The 20,344-nt window shown below is 33.7% G+C and overlaps 1 protein-coding gene across 11 annotated transcripts in view; it reads right to left on the bottom strand.

The window, feature by feature from the left end:
- Gfrl (Glial cell line-derived neurotrophic family receptor-like) overlaps window positions 1–20,344 on the bottom strand; it is a 342,717-nt gene that overhangs the window by 278,797 nt on the left and 43,576 nt on the right. The window contains exon 1 of one of the 11 annotated variants that reach the window (XM_067349566.1): window positions 7,187–9,161. The exons of 8 other annotated variants lie outside the window; for them this stretch is intronic. In XM_067349566.1, the coding sequence (XP_067205667.1) occupies window positions 7,187–7,580 (394 nt within the window). In that variant the 5' untranslated portion in view covers window positions 7,581–9,161. Of the gene's footprint in view, window positions 1–7,186; window positions 9,162–20,344 lie in introns of those variants that run through there. 2 more of the 11 variants (XM_067349576.1, XM_012379031.2) reach the window with 2 other exon arrangements.

Below are 20,344 nucleotides of genomic sequence, written 5' to 3'. Positions count from 1 at the left end.
TGAAACGCCGTGCCTCAGGAAGAATGTCCCAACTATTTTGGACTGGTCGATTATACCGTACAACGAAATAAAACATCCTTTGTCACGCAAAATCCTTAATAATGTGACTAAAATTAAAAGCTGCGAAAGCAACAAATATTTAACGTCTCTATCATTTAATCTCGCTTCTATTATGTATATTTTATTCTATGTTAAATATGGAAAATGAGAAATCTAGTTTCGTATCAGAATTTTAAAAAATATAAAATCACCTTTCTACTGAAAATAAAACTGTAACGTGATTTTCAAAATTTTTTTAATTTATTTAATTCTCGAGGAAAGAGAAAGAAACGTTAATGAAAAAGCATTATTATATAAAATAATGTAAGTTCAAATTATATAAATAGCAGTCTAATATAGATAAAAAAATTAAAATTTTAAGAGGAAATAAAAACATAAATGATTAGAATTATAGGGATTCTTATTTTAGGAAAAATTTTATCCGATAATCAATATACCGATGGCTTTTGGCTCGATTAATGTACAAGTTTTTCTCTAGCAAGCAGTAAAATCATGCAATTATAACGGAAATAAAATCGCAAGGCTAAGAGTTGCGGTAAAATTTTATGCCAAAGCGGTATTATCGGCACAGCCGAAAATTTTGAAATTGCCGAGCAAACGACCAGAAACGTCGACTTGGAGGTACTTTGAATTTGTTCGAAGGCAAGCTCGTTATGGTGCGACCCAGCATAAAGTAGGTCGCATGAAAATAGCTGCGACGTTAAAACGGGTTCAGCGTGCGATTTAACATCAATGGGATATTCATCCCTGCCTCTTCTACATCTTCCATACTTTGCCCCGCGATCGTATTTATCTTATGTATGTGCACTATGTTACCCAAGTAAGACGATGTTTAAGAATTTTTAAAAAATATATACACTTAAACAGATATAAAAAATATATTTAAAATTATTATAAATTTTCTATGTGTAATATTTCTTTGTAGTAATGTTGATTTAAAAAATTAAATTTTATATTTGTATTTAGAAATTAATATTTTTACTTAATTACAAAAGGATTTACTTATTATTGCCAGTAATTGTCGATGTTGAACATCAATGTATACATTTTATACATTTGGTTATTTTGAATATTCCGATCTACGAAAGAAACCGATATATAACTGAATATGCATTATGTTTGTCAGCATTAGAATATCTTTACCTTTTGGTGACTTGCAAATTATTCTAGTTAACTTGTATGAAATGATAGTTGTTTAGAATTTCTGAATTCTTAATTGGTGAAATATTTACTAACATTAACTTGTACAATAATAATAAATAATTTAATATTCTAATGGTGCGACCCAGCATAATAGCTTACTAATTTCTAGTAAGATAAATAAGCCAAAAATAATTTTAATAATAAAGATATAATATATTATTTGAAATTAGTTTCGAATTCAAATATTTAAGATTTTAACATAATATAATTCAGTTTTATTGTAATAAAAATGCATTGTGTGCGTGTCAATGATATTAAAAGAATAGTATGAAATTAATCACCGACTGTTATGCTCTTTTGTACATTTTTGTACATTCGTCTTGCGGATCGACTTTCGACATTTGAAGTACGTAGAAATGTGCAACCTTGTGATTTTCTTCCCCCTTTTATCCTCGTAGCTTGATATTTTATTTTTTCGAAAAAGTTTCTTCTAAACGGACTGGCACCTTCTGTATCGTCCGCCTTAACGCGTCTTGGCGGATGTGAAAAGAGCGCTTTGACGTCCGAAACACGCGGCAAAGGAAGACGGTTGATGCAAGAAACTTGTTAGTTCAAAGAGCATCAGGGTATATATGGTCTATCAGGAATCACACTTTTCAATGTACAAACATAGAAAGTCAAATTGTAAAAGTAGTGAAATATTTTTTCAATGGCACCAATAATTATCTAAGCAATTTAACATTACGGTCTCCACATTCGTGGAAAAATTTGTTTTCAAAATATTTATAGGCTGATTTAAGCTACAATTAATGCTATACTATGCACTTAAAATTATGATTGTATATTAAATAACAAAATTTTGAAGTAACAAATTGTAAAAGAGAAAAAAACCTATTTAATACTTTTGATAAAAGAAAAGATATTCTATTGACTGGGTTTAAGCGACTAATTGACATATTCTAAGTATTGTAGATGCTAAGTATTACAGATCTATAACTTTACCGCAGTTATACACTTCATTTGTGTTTTACTATTCAGTAGTTCAGAATTACATGAATCGATATTGCCTACATGTGGAACAAAACATGCTATCGACGAGAAGCAATCCATCTGGTTCGTAGTTCGCGTCGAGAGGTGTATTCTGCGGCACGATTCACAAATCCGGCGTGCTAAGAATCGATGAATTATGCAACACATCGAACGATAAATCTCGGGTCTAGCCCGGTCTGATCGGATTAAACGTATTTCGTTATTTATACTCCACGCCTAGATATAGCTAATGTTTCTGAGCGTACGGCGATTCCGTAGGGAAGCAAACAATTTCCGTCGTAAAGTACCCACGTAGTACCCTCGTGTGACAAAATCAATATAAAAATATTAATATATGACAGATATTAATTCAATTACTTTAAATTATCAATATGGTAATAATCGGAAATCTGTCAGTCATAACGTTTATAGTGGTATTTTTATTTTTGACTAAAAATTTTTAATAAGAATCAACAGAGTAAATAACAATTACATTAAACAAATTAAACAACTACTCTTTGAAGTAAGCCATATATTAGAAATAAATATATGATTCAAATTATAAATTTTATTGAGTTGAAATGAATTGCTTTGTTTCATAATGTACATGCAGCACAAATCAATGTTAATATAAACTGTAACAAATTGTATAAGTAAATTTGACGAATATAATTCCAATTATAAATAATATAAATTTATAATGTCAATATTCATATAAATGAAATGTTACACTTTTGTTGTTGCAACAAAATTTCTAATAAAACTTGCATATCAAATAATCAGTCAGTGATCGATATTTTCTACAAACGCATTTAAATTATTGCTAAGCAACCATAAATTTCACCATAGAAGTATTTAAATTATTTTTCTTGGAGTATATTAAATGTCATTTATAGTCTCATTTTGCAGGACACGCGGTACATTTTATTCTGGATAGTGATGGATTGCCCAGCTGCTTAACTTTCATCAAAATTGCTATCAATTCTTAAGTCAAAGTTTTCCGGTTAACGCAAATTAAACTCCCCGCCGCAAGTTTTGCAGGGAGAATTGTTTCGCCCTCGATTGGTCCGAACGTTTATGAAACGGCCGGCCGATAAACGAGCGATAAATTGGAGCCCGCCCGGGCGATCATCTTTCATCATTAAGCACGTAGACCGCGCCACCGCGGCAAAGTTCCGTGGGGAATGTAAGACGATTCCCTCGCGGAAGCTTATTTCGGGGTGTCACGGACGAGAAGGTGCAAACGAACCGACTGCAATTATGCGTTTACGTGACTCCCGTCGTTCCTGATTACTCCGCGAAAATTCAGCACCCCTCCCTCCCCCAAAAAAGAAACCAGCTACGCTTCGCGAGCTCATAATCGCCCGTCAGGAAATTAATTCCACGATCGTTAAGCGGAGTAATCGATGAAGCAGATCACGTTTCGTCATTAACTCTCTTCTGATGGGCACTTCACAGAAAACGTTTACATAATGTGTTCGAAAGAATAACTTTTGTAAGTAACAAGTATCGGTCTTTACAAATTTTAACGACATAGTGAATATTAAATTTCAATAGTCATCTTGTTTAGTAAAATAATATCCAATCAAAATTTATAATTAAAATTATTCCTGTAAATAGGATTGTATTATTATTAAAATAATATACGACAAAATCTCTAATTTTAACTCAAAAAGATTATTATTATTTAATAAAATATATTAAATAATATAATATAATATAGACGATATAATAATATATATATATATATATATAGACGATTTTTCCTTTTACAAAATTTTGTCCAAAGTTTAGTTTTCGAGTTATAATTGAAAATAGTTTGCTACTTATGAGTCCGATACAACGGACAGACAGGGACGGTGTAATGTGTCATGAGACGATAGTAAACACTTGACAGTCTCATTATACGTTGCGCGTCCCTGCCTGCCCGTTGTACCGAACTCGTAAGTTGCTATCTATTTTCAATTATAACTCGAAAACTAAGCTTTGGACAAAATTTTGTAAAAGGAAAAATTGTCTCAGAATTCGCTCAAGAATATGGCATTGCAAGGACATCAGGTTATTTTGAATCACCCTGTATAAATAAATTATTGTTTTAATGGAATTGAGTACTCGTGAATAATTTTAAAATTTCTTTATTACATCTTGGCTTATTTTTTAAATAAGTTTTCAAAAATAGCTTAAATTTATATATTATTAACTACTAAATTTATATATTATACTTATTACTTGATTGTTTTTCATTCAGTCGGTTGACAATAACAATATATCGTATTTTTAAAATGATAAAAACAAAATGTGACAAATATTCTCTTTTTAAATTTAATATCCTCTTTTAAATAAATATTAAAAATTTTCACATCCTACTGCATCAGAAAAATATTTGATATGCATGATTGTATGAAAATAAAGAATTAGCATTGAACGCCGACGATAAAATAAAATAAATATGGACCAGTTTAAATGGTGAATATGCGAGAATAATTAGATTTGTGCGTAACGCAGTGAAAATTACGCTTGAATAAGTTTTTCATCAACATACTAGCATAGCTATGTGTACGTACAGAATATCTGATAAATCTGATAATTCTCTTAACATACAAATATATAAACTGTATCGACAATATCGAATAATTCTCTAAAACTATTACCATAATGTGAAAGAAATGAAATATGTTTACGATTGAAAATGGCGAAAGTGAAGAATCAGACACAAAAATACTTAAAAATCCAATAGCTACGATCAATAATCTTTCAACAGATTTTTATTTAGCTCGGAAGAGCTATTTATAACAACTCACAGATAGATACTTATAACTGGAATCTAGAACTGAGAACAATTTAGGGACATCTAATATAGATCGGCGAATAAAGCGAATCATGTTGATCGTCTTTCATCATTAACGCTCTCTATGACCATGTAGGCGATGGGTTGCCACATGAGAAATTCCACAAGGGATATGAACGACTCCCATCCTGCCTGAACTTACGCCGCTACTTTAGCAAGAGCGTAGATAACCTTCGATCGAGCGCGCGACCTCAATCGAAGTTCATCCGAGTACGAAGCCCGAGTGCTCACACAGACACAAATAATGCGACCAATTACGCGGTAACTTCTCTCGTTACTTACTTTATACACCGACGACGATGCGACGCGACTATAAGGTTCGAGTTCATTCGAGAAAGTCACGAGTCGCGGCTTAAAGCCGGCGATCATAGCAAATCAATGCGTTTAAAAGCACGCTATAGATTCTTAATGTTAGTTATTTATCAAAGTTCGTATATCTACATTTGCTGTATAATTAACAAAAAAAAATTACTAATAAGTTTTATTTAAAAAAGCTGCTTGTTAATTCTGTGAATAACTGAGATTCTTTTTCATCAAAGAATCCTTCTCTTGTACAGTTTTGTATAGGTTTCTACGAGCAAACCTGCTGTCCAATTTAGCTATTATTTAATGATGATGCAATCAGGAAATTAACGACTTGTTTATTTGGACTACAGAATTTCTCAAGCATTTTTCTTGAAAATATAAACTTACTATTTCTATGTTTTACGAACTTAATAAACATTGTCAATTATGTATAGAATAATATAATTCTATATGATAATATTTTGTTGCAGGAATATTTTTTCCTTATTACTCCCGATGGGTTAAAGACACGCAAGTTATGATGATATCGGATTGACCATTAAATTCATAATGCGGCGAACTTGAGTTGGCTACGCATTGTTAAATTAATAACCCCTTGTAACCGAATTAATGATCCGCTCATCCGCGAACGGGCGAATCGCAGTATCCAGTAGCTGCGGTTAGTAGAACGTGGCTTGGGCATATCTATAGTTATTGGTTCCCGTTCAATTATTGGAGCCTGTCTCCCCTCTCCTGTCAGTTCCACGCAAATGGAATAGTCTATTATATATATATGGCAAAGGAAATCAATGTTTTTAAAGATATCGATCAGTTATGAGCATAAAGCAAGTTACAAGACATTTAGACCGTAACTTTCGGAAACGTCCGTACTGTTGGAATTTTTTACTTCCCATTTATATACAATTATGTTTAAAAATAAATCTAAATTTATTTACACATCCTTAACAAATTGCATTTAACTAAGTCCGATTTTATCTTCTTGTACTTTGAACTTGGTTTTGCGTCGGATCATGAATGATTTTACAAGCCGTCACACTACTGAATGTAAATCTAAAATATCGCACGATTAAAACAACGCTGTGAAAATATATTTCGTGTCAATATCGTGTATTATTTAATTTCAGAAAAGTACTAATGAAAACGTATTTCTGCCACGGTTAGCCATAGCACCACTGTAATTAGATTGGAATTTATTTTCCGGCTCACTGCTATTAGTACCAGAATATTATTTCATTGTTCCACTAATAACCGGCGTTGTGTGCGAATTGCATGAATGCAGATTTTCGCGTTCGTGACCCGGTTTATATTCCTCCAATATCTCATTAAAAATCAAAATTCGCCATATCTTATGGATGCAGATTACAATTAATAGACTGCATTGTTAATACTAACACGCGTAATCTTTTTCAGCTTTTTTCTATTTATGAATAATTTTACAGCAAATGTCAAATGCGCAAATCTTTTTGCGCGAATTTTCATTAATCTTTTTTTCAGATTCATGTTTGCATTTGTAATAATTTTAGAGAACGCATTATATGTTACAAAATAAATTTCCGTGACGCTGTTTCAGCAGTGCGACGCTTTATTAAATTAGTATTATTTTATAACTTTAATTAAAGATCTCTAAAAGGCATATTAATATGCCAGATATTATTTTTTTTGGAAAGTTTCCAGTATTGTTTGAGTAAGAATCAGTATATGTAACTGCTAAATTAAAATAAACGAATGATTTATACGGTAATCCCAGTTCAAGTAACATCTCTTTTTTAACGTCGACCCTATTTCTGACGGACAACTTACCGCTTCTTCCGGTCGGCGTCGGCGCGGACGTGGACCTGCCGGTGGGCTCCGGGATCGGGTAGGGTGGGTCGCAGCATTCCCGATCGGGGAATTCGCTAGCGCGAGCGCAGCAGCAGGACAGCGCGACGAGCAACGTCGTGAGGGTCGTCAGTAGAGGCCGCGAGCGCGACGCGAGCGTCCCGGCGACGCGTGGCATGACGCGCGCCCTTAGACCGCCATGCCCTGTCATCGGTCCTACCAGTCGGCCGGGGCCGATTCTACAGCGCGAAATCTTCCTTCCGCTTTCCTCGTCCGCAGCATCCTGCGAGCCGCGGTGCCGCCGCTCGGTCCCCCAAGAGCCGCCGCGAGTCACCTCGGTGATCCCCGCGGCGCGATCCTCATCGTCATCACACATACACACTCGAATCCTACACTCGTAGGACCAACTCCCGCAAACGGAAGAGCGATCCGTCTGCGGAATTGATGGCACGGCGAGTGGGGACTTGTCTGCGCCCTCAATGTTGCAATCACCGTTTCAAGATGTCTCTTAGCTATTTGGGAGCTGCTCCTTTCCCTATTCGACTATTGGGATCCGCAACTAATCCTTGACCAAGTAGTGATCCCTTGAGCAAGTTAGTCGAAGGTGAAGTTGCAGGACTCGGATACTTCATGAAAGTGTTCATTGAGACTCCACGAGAGATCCTTCTTCTCTCGCAGGTTCGATAAACCAAAATCTCACGATTTTAATTTCTAGCAAAGTATCGACTGACTGATGCTAAAGATATTTTTTTTTTAGTACACCGTGTAATAGATACAAAATGGAAGGATTTACACTTCGCTACAGTTCTCATCGTATCAGATTTTCTACTGTCAATAATCTTACTTGCTCGTAGATTTAGAATCTATAGATCATCCTCGCAGTATCACGATTTTTGGAAGGCGCCAAGATTATGTACACAGTGGAAAAATCAAAACGTATTGCTTCGCTAAAGTATTTAGCAAGTTTTTTTATGATGAGGAAACGCCTTTTTTGTAGATTTAGAATTCATAAATTGTTTTAACAATGCTATGGATTTTTTTTCTAGCGAGGCGTTAAATAGATCAAAGGGTAAACACTTTGCAAAAATGTTGTCCAGCACTTTTTATTAAGACGCTTCTCGTTCGCCAATTTTTGAGGATCTCTCTTACAAATTTGAGATCTACAGCACTTGGAGCATCTTTGCGCGTCAAGTTGAGGACACTTCCGAAAAATATTCCACTATTCTATCCACTACACTGAATCCTTTTACCCTTCAAGATTCAGGATCTACGAATTCCCCAAGAGTAGCGAGGATCTTTTGAGCAACACACGGCTTTGATTGGAAGAATATCGAAACTGTAAAAAAATGCTTCTCTCGAGAACCAAAGATCTTGAAGATGTTCTTTGAGGTACCGAAATTCACGCGGTATTCTCATTCAGCCTTGTTGTCAAATTGTAACACACGCGCACACACACTAATAATCAATCCGTTAAATCTCAGGGATCTTCTGAAAAATCGAGTCACCTTCAACAGATCTTTCTCGCGCAATAACAGATTCTCGTAATTGCCGTCACATTCAGGGACACCTAGTTCGACAATTTACAATAACGACTATCATTTTTCCGCATGATTTCGATTTTGTCCCCGAGAAATCAAGTAATGCCAATTTTGGAACGACGTTACGATCTTCCTTCACGCGTTTCGGTTTCGCTTTCTCAGATGCGTGCTCGAGGAAGCGTTTGCATGCGATTTCCGAGAGCTCGTAAACGGATATTCGCTCGAGGGATCCTAAAAAGGATCCCGTCCTCGTGTCGCGGCACTTCGCGATCGCGCTTTCGCGTTTCGAAGCCGAGAGCGCGGCGTCGTGGCGGCGTCCCGACGCCCAATGACGTTGAGGCCGCTCGTCGTACGAGCGAGAGCCGCCGTAAGGACGCCCTTCCCCGCCAACCCCTTCGTACCCTCTGCTCGTCGACACGCGATAGCTCCTGCGCACGAACTGCCGCTGGCTCGCTCGCCCGTATGTATACGGGGTGTCGCGGATCTACCCTCTAGCCGCACATAGCGGGAAGTAGGTTACGTGCTGATAATTCAATGTTGTGACATTGTTAATATTCAAAAAAGTTTAATATAAACAGTTGGGGTGCATTAAAGACGGCGAAAAGAGCACTTGATAAACTAGAAATTAAGAATTGAGAATTCTGCTTTCAAAAATATTTCCAAAACTTGTAGTCTCTGAGAATGACACTTGCAATAATTTATAAAATATTATTTTCTAGTTACATCTAAATCAATAAACGTGAAAGAAATTTCATTTTACGTTTCATGATGGAAAGATTTAAGACTTAAACGACAAGTGTCTCGACACACACTTAATGATCAGCACTTTGCCAACTTTTTTTAAATTTTACCAAAACATTAATAATATATAATAGTGTAAAAATAATAAAGAAACTCATATCTAATTGCAAATATGAGTTAAATAATCGATAAAGTGAAATTATGCGGATTTATCACCGTATTTCAGATCGAAAAATTCTCGAAGATTTGTCAATTCAAGCAATTGTTCAAGAATTCGCGATTTAAGATGAGAAAGAATAAAACTAGGACACCCCATAGGTATGTGTACAGGTGTGTGTGGTCGCGCGTTGCAGGTGTGCAGGTAGAGTGCCGCGAGAGGGTGTCCCCGCGCGGCGTCGTCGAATCGAGCCGAGCGGCTCCGAGCGGGCGAACTACCCCCGGCTGGCAGCAGCTAGGCTGCCGTCGCGCCGCACCGCGCCGATGGGCCGCGAGGCGAACGCGCGACCCTCGTTCGGCGTCGTGTGCGCCGTTCCTGACCTCGTTTCGCCCCGGCTTGTCGAGGTCGGTTACGCGGAAGTGCCCGCCGGCGCGGCAGGCTACACTACAGTCGGCGCTTGTAACTGGACTGGGGATGTTTAAATATAACAGGGTATTGATACCTTACTTGTCCGACATCGAATACCGCAAACATCGATGACTATTCGATACTTTCTGCGAACAACATCGGTACTTCACAGAACGGACAATGTCGATGATAACCGAAAAGAAGTATTTCCATAAAGATTAATAAGAACAGAGGACAATTATCATAAATGTATAAAGAAGATTGCAGAAGATTGCACGTATTTTAATATAGTATGACAAAAAAATGCCAATATCTTCTATTAAATATTACATTCCAAGTATTATTGTAATATTAAAGTGTATATTATTAAATTATTTTATTCGATAAGAATAAATGACAACAAAATTGGGTCGACTTTGTCACATTTTTATATTACAAAAATCAGTACAGCTCTTTATTTCAAAGAGTTATAAAATTTGACATAATTTAATCAATACTTTTATTGATTAAATTACAACAAATTCAAATAATTGACATAGAATTCAATATAACGACAAAAAATTAAATCAATAAATTTTATATAAAAGTATTATTTTTGTACTACATGTCTCTTATCATAATTAACATTTTATTAAAATTACAGAGTTCTATATGAAAGGTGACCTAGATTTTACATTATCTCAGAAGTTTAAAATTTGTTTTAGAAAATTAATTAAAAGAAGTGACTTATAATACTCATGTCATGGTTTATAATATTTATGTCATGCAGGCATACCATTAGCTATTTCTCAAATAATTGTTCTCCTTAAGAAAGATAGACTTTTTTTTCAAAAATTGAAAAAATCTCTGACCTATATTCTTCAATCCGTATATTTTTAACTTTAAACGTGATTGTTTAATTTAATTTAAGCTTCTAATTGATCTAACAGAAGAATGATGCTAAACATGAAATAAAAATCAAATAACTGCATTAAGCACTAAATGCATAGCAAAAATGGAGATCTTTTTTTTATATCTTTTGGAATTGGTTTTCAATGCAGCCAGTATTACACAAGATAGAATACCTTTGTACAAATAAATTTAATTAAATGCCATTGTTAGCGTCAATCAGAAGAAAGTCAGCATAGTCGAAATTAATCAGAGTTAGATACGCGCGCAATGCATTATTTTGCTGCAGATTTGGCTATCGACAACTTTCCATCCTGCGGCTACAAAATTGGCATCCGAAATCCCGGTGCAACTTTTTCGACTGCGCGTCCTAGTTTTTATTTTGCTCTTGCTCTTTCGATCGAGTGTTGAATTAATCTGTGAACTGTGCTTTAGATGAATTATTTGTTTTTGAGCGATAATTTTGTTCTTACGGAATTCCTTATTTATTGATATATTTAAAAAAAATTATTAAATATTATGTAAAAAAATTTGTACAATTGTAAAATTATTTATGATTTTATGCTAGACTTCTAAAAAAATAACTATTTCATATACGTTTAAATAAATATACAGTATCTCTCGAATATAGTGAAATCATATCACGAGTGATCGGTGTGCGATGCAACTGCATACAAGTCTCTAATGCTAATCATGATGCTCTCTGCTTTTCATTAGTAATGTAAGACGTGCACGGCACACAATTGTAATTCGGTTGCGTTCGTTAAACGCGATTGAACTAATATTGGCGATATTAACTAAGTTTAATTGCTAGATCGTAATTGTTTGATTAGTTGAGTGCAGAAGTGCTGATAGATCGCAATGCACCGCACGAGCTTCCTACTCTTCACTTGATTGCAATCATTTTAGGTCCACAGATTTGTATAATATAACGTCATTACATTTTCGTGTTAATGTACAAACTGTCATAAACTTCTTGTTTTTCTATTTTTGTATTTTTTTATCAGTCTTAGATTACTTTGCTATAAAAAATTTGCATATGTAATTAATTTGTATATACAAAATATTAAAAACAAAATTAATGTTTTTCCTTTAAATACAATATTCTGTTTATAGAAATCTGTGCAATGCGCGCAGTACAAAGTTGGTGGAAAGATTCGACAATGTATTTTTGTCGACAATATTACTTTCGACTGAACAAGCAGAGGCTAGCTAACCGAATCTCGCATCAGCAAGTAGTACGAGCCACTCACGAGTCAAACTCACGTATCAGTGGAGCGAGCGTTTCATCGGTGAGACGGGCTCCGTTTCTGTCAGTAGTAAAAGTTTACCATGTACTCCGACAAGTCGCCCCAACAGTGATATCGTAGCGTCGACACGACGCACTACGTCAGCTCATAGCGGTCAACAAAAGAAATTCGCGCACCAAACCCGTATTTGCGTTTTTCCTTGAACACTATTCTTCTACAATACAATACGTATCGATTGATTAATTGACACGCAGGTTTTATTTTTAACTAACTTTTAAATTAAGGCAATAAAGAATTGAAATATTTTTATATTCCAAATGCTAAAACTGTAAAACAAATATTATTCCTAAAATGAAAGATTTGTATAAAATTATATCGTCGACAAAACTACAAATGTGCAATTTTGTAGTTTAGAGTTATTGCTATTTTGGAAAATTTAATTTACTCCGAAAAATCAGGTTCTTGTTTCATTTTTGTAATTCCTTCAGATTATTTCAGCACTATTGCTGAAATTGCATTTGCGTTTAATTGATAAACTCATCTGTTTCTAAAATGTTACAATGTTACAAATTTTGTCTCAATTTTTCTGTATCGGATTTTTCATTGAACTCAATTAGAACATGTAACTGTCGTTCGCTTCTTCAATAATCTTACCAATTATGTCTAGTGTTTCGTAAATATAACCGCGAAAACGAATGGCTCACTGAGAACCAATCTTGAATAAATCCAATGATCCAAAAAGATAACCGTGGAAACGAAATATGTGGAGATTAAAGCCTGAAATTTAATCTGAGTTAACTATATCGCGCAATCCAATTGCACCTTTTCATCCAATTCTAAAATAAGCTGTGCAATCATCTTGCCATAAACCCAAAATCAAATGGGCAAAACCGGTCAACTACTCGCTGCCGAAATTTATATTTGAGAAAGTTAATCCGGTGTGTCTTTAGTGCGGAGAGAAATGTGCAATCGACATGCACCAGTATAAAACAGAGGAGGATACGAAATTAGCGTAACGAAGCAATATTTCACGACCCACCGCGGGCTTATTTCGGCGACTGCAACGTCATTGAGTGCAAATAGGATTCGTGAAAGAAATTCTAAAGGTCAGGGAGCCGGCGAGTCACGCAACCGCGATCGTGCAGCGATCGCATACCCCAAGAGCCAAGAGACGCTCCTCAAGTTCGGTGATTTATCTAGCGCTCGTGAGCACCCGATGTGTATTTATAGCATCGGCCAAGTGCTTCGATCGGTCACTTCGAAGTTAAAGACCGGGCGGGGTCAGCCGCGCGTGTCATTGTTTCGTATACCGGCTACTGATGTAGACAATTCAAAAACCAGGGACCTAATTCGTTGTTGTTGTAGTTTTCGACAACAAAGTGATTACACAATAAAAATTTTTTTGTATAAATTAAACTAAAATAAATAAATTGTGTATTAAACATTATTTTGTTCATTTTTGCGAACGCACTATTTCGTTCTTGTGAGAAAATAGTTGTTGAATCCCAAAACGTGATTAATATTATTTATATTTGTATAATATAATGTTATTGTATATAAATATCCGATTGCTTGTCTGATTAGCATTTATTAATAATTTGAAAGAATTGGTATTGTTGATTAAATATAGTTAATAATGCCAACAGCAGACAAAGACACAAATAAAATTAGAAGATATATATAAATATAATGATTTCATTCAAAACACAGCAAGATTCAGATTTGTCTAATACAACAATTACATATTATAGAGAATAAAAAAATAAATAATTATATGAAAAAGCAATTTAAACTGCATAGCACTTTTGTTAACATAAATATCTAATCAAAAACTTGTTCATACAACTTATTTATTTTGAATCATTTCGTTTTGTTTGATATGCAGAATGAAAATTACTGAAAATTGCGTAAATCAACCTTTATGCCAGTATACATTATCGGAATGGTTTAACCGGCAAAACCAGATTATTTAAACCATCGATAGATGCTAATTAGGCAATCGATTGGATGATGGTATTCATATGCAATAACGTTGAATACAAATCGAATCATAGCAGCCATGTGTTGAGATCAAAAAGCTATTTAACTACAAAAACGAAATAATGCACCGATAAATAATGTTTGATACAAAATTTATTTATTGAGTCAAATTTTCATAGAAAATTTAATCATGCAATTCCACTTTGGTTACCTTAATAGTAATTTGTAGCATGACATGTGCTTGCGTAACGATTATAAGCGGAATCCTGCTAATCAACGATATAAACAGGCCATTGCATTGATATTGTGGAATAATAGATGTGTGCTTAAGATAGCACTACACAATTTATTATTTACAAACATCTATTCTTAAACCGAGAAAAAAATTGGGTTGTGTAAGTAATTTCGGATTTTCCAATAGGTGTTATTGTTTTTTACGCAGTACCTTAAAAAATCGTGATACGAGCAAAACTTGATTACAATTTCGACAAACAAATATTTAATTTGACTTGTTAACTAAACTGCGCTTTGTCTGACCCCCAAAAAATAAACTTTAATTTATTTGAAAAATCCGAAATTATTTATCACACAACTTTTGTTCTTTTGTTTCAGTTTTTCGAAATTTTAAAATACACAGAATAGAATAAATATACAGCGCACAAAACAAAATTAAGCAAATAATTTTTTAAAATAATGATTCGGAAGATTCAACTTATTTAATAAATTACTCTAAAATATTTTTGTACCTTATATTTTTCGCGATACGTCATAATGAGTTAAATAGAGATCGATCTTTCCCAACAAAGACGTAAGTTTTAGCTGAATTGCTTCATACACTTTTCCAGGTTTAATTTTCCAACAACTCAAACCCTATCAAAGCCCTTTAATAATATGATCGATGAAAGAGAACATCGTACCTTAACATGATCGTCCTTGACTTTGTTTAATTATGTCATTGGCTTCGTCAAAGAGAATTTCTTTGATGGAACAATTACGTGCCAAATGAGTTTTTCGAGTTTAGTGTGAGTTCTTCGCGATCTAAAAAGTACAATTAATCAGCGACCACGACAAAACTACAAATCGCAAGCTAGCCGCATAGTCGATGACCAGTTCCATCACGACATTGTAATTTTAGCCGGAAGTAATTGCTATGTATCGAGATTTATGGACTGCAACTCGCAAAGTTTACCAGTGAAAATACTGCTCTGGTGAAAATAGCAGGTAAAACGCACGAGTAAGAATATTTAAGTGAAGTGGATCGATATTTACTGAAAGCAAAACTCAATTGAGACAATGTTTTTGATTTGAATGTTTTATATATAAACTCCGAATTAAGTAAAAATACTTACTAAAACTAAAAAATAGTTACTAAAACCTGTTAAAATCTTTTCTACAGTGAGATTAAAAAATAAAGTCTCAAGTTTTTACTTAGACTTGTTATTTCATCACAATAATTTGAGGTAACTTAACAATATTAATAACGTTAATTGAATTAACTGATATATTTATAGAATTTTCTTATTTGTTCTCTCTTTATCCTAATTTGCAAGAAAGTGCCATTTATATTTCATCTAAAAATAATACAATACATTCCATAATCAACAAAAAAACAGTTAATACTTAAGTTGATACGCGTTGAAACCGAAACATTACAAATTATCGAGATAAAAGAAACATCCCGCATGGCACAGATGCCCAGGAAGGATTAATGAGTTCGTAGCAAGCAAGCGAAACATGGTTGAGCGATGGAGCGAAACGACAGTCTCACTCGTTTTGTCATAAACCGGAAATTATATTCAGCGTGATATAATAGATTCAGCGGTTCACCGGCGCGATGCGGCGACGAGACGAGTGCAGCATCGCGTCAGGATGCAAGTGCACTGGGAGTCAACACCGGCGACAGTCAACACTCAACGTCGGTCTGCGGTCGTGGACGAGCTAAAGCGACAGACGGCAGTACCTGCATAATGACTCGACTGCAGCCGTTCACTGCGGCGCGCGGGCTCTGCGCGATGCACCGGTGCGGCCGGGGCAATCGTGGCAAGGCCAATTCGCGTCACATGCACTCCGCGCTGCGAAGTGCACCGATGCATCTTTCACGCGTTGAAGTCAGGGCCGTTTCACGGCTTTCCTACTAGTAAAACTTGAACATCCTTTTTAAGGATGCCTAATGTAATAAAATGCCTGCACGCTTTTACATTCAATGTTATAAATTTTACTTTTAAAATCGTATAAAAATAAACACTTATGTTCTGACATTTAACGTAAATTTTTATAAAACGTAATTTCTCACGTGTTATAGTGTAAAATATTACGGTTGTTGATTGTATTAATGTTATATTTATCATTTAATTTAACGCTGTAATTTGTTTATGGAACTAATAAATAATTATATTAATATATAACCACTTGCCAAATTTAGTTCAATTGCAATTTAGTTAATCACTTATCTTTGAATAATAATAATCTAGATTTGTAATTAAACATTTACTAATTGTTAATTTATCGTTTTTTATATTTTAGACTATTAACAAATACTTTTTTTTTTAATAAAATATTTCAATAAAAGTTGATTCTTAGCACTACATTACAAATAAAACATTTGTTGTATAAAACAAACTACTAATTTGAATTTTTAAGTTACTGCAAATTTTACAGGTTATTTCGATAAAGCTGAGGTTAGTCTCCCGATTGCAGTGGTTTGCAAGAGGACATTTTAAATTTACTTGCTATTGACGTCAGCAATATATACAGCTAAATCGATTGTGTTACACCACAAAGAAGACTAAGAGCGACTATGTTTTCCACGAGACACACAGATTCAGAGTACCACTATCTGCATTTTACAATCAAAATTATACAACCGCTTACATTTCGACACTGTCGATAAACGACATAGTCTGTCCGTGCAATTTCGTGCTACATTTATGAATTGTTAAAATTAATTGATATTCTATTGCATAAGAAAATACCAAAATATATCAAAAAATGACGCATCGATATAATGAACTCTATTTTGCGAATTTTGTGTTTTTTCGTACACACAATAAATCGACAAAAAATTTTCCAAAGTTGAATATTGACACTAATTTCGTCTTAATCCATCCATTTTGATTCATATATTTATGACATGTTGTAATTATTTATAATATTCTAACGTCTCTCCCTTTAAACTTATACTTTTTAATCTTTTTAATTCGGGTCTATATATTTGATATAATTCTTAAATGTATTCAAAATAAAAATATGAATAATTTGACCTAAATTCATCGACATAGCAATGGAATGGCAACGCACACGCTGTGATCTGTAAAATACAAATCCATCTAACAAGTTATGACTTAAAATAATTAACATTTCTAAAATAATTATTACTCAAATTTAATGTTTAATTCACTGTTTAAAATTGCGTTAAAATTCACGACAATTAATCGCATTCTGTTGCTTAATGTGCCACGCGAAATACCGCGTTACCCTTCGTTCACAATAAATGCGTACTATGCGTCGAAACGCGCATTAGCGACTAAAAAAGAGCGTCAAATTAGCCCTACATTAAAGTATCTCGTGCGAATTATCATTGTAAATAATTCTCCTGGTCTTTATAGCTTTAAAAAATATTCTCGACACAGCCTCTAGAAACCAGGTTAGAATCGTAATCGTCAAAATCTCAACTGTTTATCTAAAGTACGAGCAAATCAACAAAACAACCGCTTTTGCACGAAATAGGTACAAAATTCATGACTCACTAATCAAGACTCGCACATGAGACAAAGCGTCGGAATACTTGAATATTCTTTCACCAAATTTATAAAACTCCGCGAAGTTCCGAACGTTCTCTTATTGCATCGCTTTCGTAGTACACGCCTTGCAAACTGCTACTCTGATGTGCATAATTATCCGCGCGCAACCTGATTAAATACCCAAATAAAAACGTGTGACTTTATTCTCTGTGTGTCTTGCATGTCGTGTATCTCGTCTCTGTCGTCGCTAGTACATTCCACACGCGCGCGCATCGTCTGCTCGCGACATTCACGCTTTAATCAGATATTTAGAAAAGTGTTATATAATCATAAAAAAATAAATTCTTTATGTAAATTTTATGTATATTAATTATAAATATATTAAATACGTTAAAAATACTCATTTTTATAAATAATAAATACTGTAATAAAATAACAATTGAAAAATAATTATAATGAATTAGTTTAAGATTGATTCGCCGTTGTTTATCGCCAGATTTTCTCTTTATCTTAGTAGTTTATCACGAAAAAACACGATTAATTATGATTGCGCGACGCTTGACACAGTATTTAAATTTTAGCATGATGAAGATCTCTAAAATCTCTGTTTAGTAACAATTACGCGCTGTGTGTTCTTTGGTCAGTTGCACGACAACAGTTCTGTTAAACGGATCAAAGAATTAATATTGTTTACATAATTAAAGGTGTTTTTTATATTTTTTCAGAAATAAATATTATATTATAAACTAATGCAGAAAAGTAATATGCATATATACCATATTCGGAAAACTTTTTAAAATACCCAAAAAAAAATATAAAAAATTAAAGATTTAAACCGCAAATATTTCATACAATATATTCCAACTAATTTTTATAATAGAAAAGCACGCGTCCGCAGTTATTGATTGTATTTATTGCAATGCACCAATTTTATTCCATTCTTTTCTGTTCTATCAATATTTATCGATAACGAAGTATTTGCATCTATTTTAGAGTTGAAACTACATTGTATTTGATTATATAATTAAATTTATACATATTTCTGATCTACAATTTGTGGATATACATATACCGAAATGCATGCAATGTCACTTATCGACAGTATCAAAATGCAGGTGACTGTATAGTTTCAACTATGACGTATAGACAGCAGTACTAAATAGCGGTTTTAAGCATCCTACGCAAAATGCAGAAATAACCTCACTTTCAAGCTTCTCTCTGGTCGACAAAATATAGTTCTTTTCTTGTGCAATGTATTTTTGATGCATTGCAATTAGTTTTATTTGTAATTTCTTTACCATATATAAAACCAAACAAATAGATTCTTTTACAATCTTTCTTTTGTTGTAAAATCAATGTTTTTAGCATATATCATTTTTGCCATAAAATATTATTATAATGTTTCTATTTTGCCAATATATTCTATTATATTTCTCATTCTTATAAAAATTAAATACCAAGAGGTTATATAAAAATTAAATTTATATTAGTTACATCAGAGAGAAGCCTGAGAGGGGCTAGCACGGACATGCACCAATCGGCCATTTTATCATGTGGATCAAGTGGATCTGGCCATGTAGTTCCGCCGGCTCTAAAATAGATCCAGTTAGCAGTTAGTTACTGTACGGCCTAGAGAAAGCATCGTATGAAAAACGACGACATGGCCTCTCTCAGGCTTTTCTCTAGTTACATATAAATTGTTTTCTATTGTATGGACAATACTTTTAGACCTATTATTTAGGCACATATGTATATCGATAGTAGAGAAGTAAACTTTCTAGATTCCTATATTTGCTATTGTAGATATACTTTCTATTTAATATTTAGCATATTTTTTTATAAACAAACTCGAAATATTATTATTATTATTATTCTATTAAAAATATCCAATTAATAATCTGTTATCCGTTATTTAAAATAATAAAATATTATTTTTATAAATAACATTTTAAAAAATGTAATTAAACAAAAAGTCACAATTTGTTATATCTAACAGTTATATTTAGTTAAAATTTTTGTAACAACGTGATATTTCATGCAAAAACTTTTGTCTACCATCACCTTTTGCAAAATCGTTTATACTATTTTTCACGGAATCAGAAATCTTTAATTAAACATCAGATTATTGCGCTAAATGGTGACATAAATAATCACATAAGCGAAATCACTTATACGTGACAGCGTACCAAAGTTAGATACTACTTTATTTAAGATAAAACTTCAAAGTTTTCAAGAAAGATAAACAAAATTCTTGAAAGTTTCTTCATAGAAAAAGTTTTCTCTTCCTATAATTCAAAGCTACCGTATTTCAAAATTTTGTCCACAATCTTATATCACATTTATTTTGTCAGTCAAGATAACTCTCGAACGCATTCTGTAAAATCTGTACTATTTTAATTAAATAACATTTTTCAAAACAAATATAAGGTCACACAAAC

The sequence above is a fragment of the Linepithema humile genome, chromosome 2, assembly GCF_040581485.1.
Source record: "Linepithema humile isolate Giens D197 chromosome 2, Lhum_UNIL_v1.0, whole genome shotgun sequence".
Lineage (NCBI taxonomy): Eukaryota > Metazoa > Arthropoda > Insecta > Hymenoptera > Formicidae > Linepithema > Linepithema humile.
The sequence above is the reverse complement of the archived record's forward strand: the minus strand, read 5'-3'. Positions and strand labels throughout refer to the sequence as shown.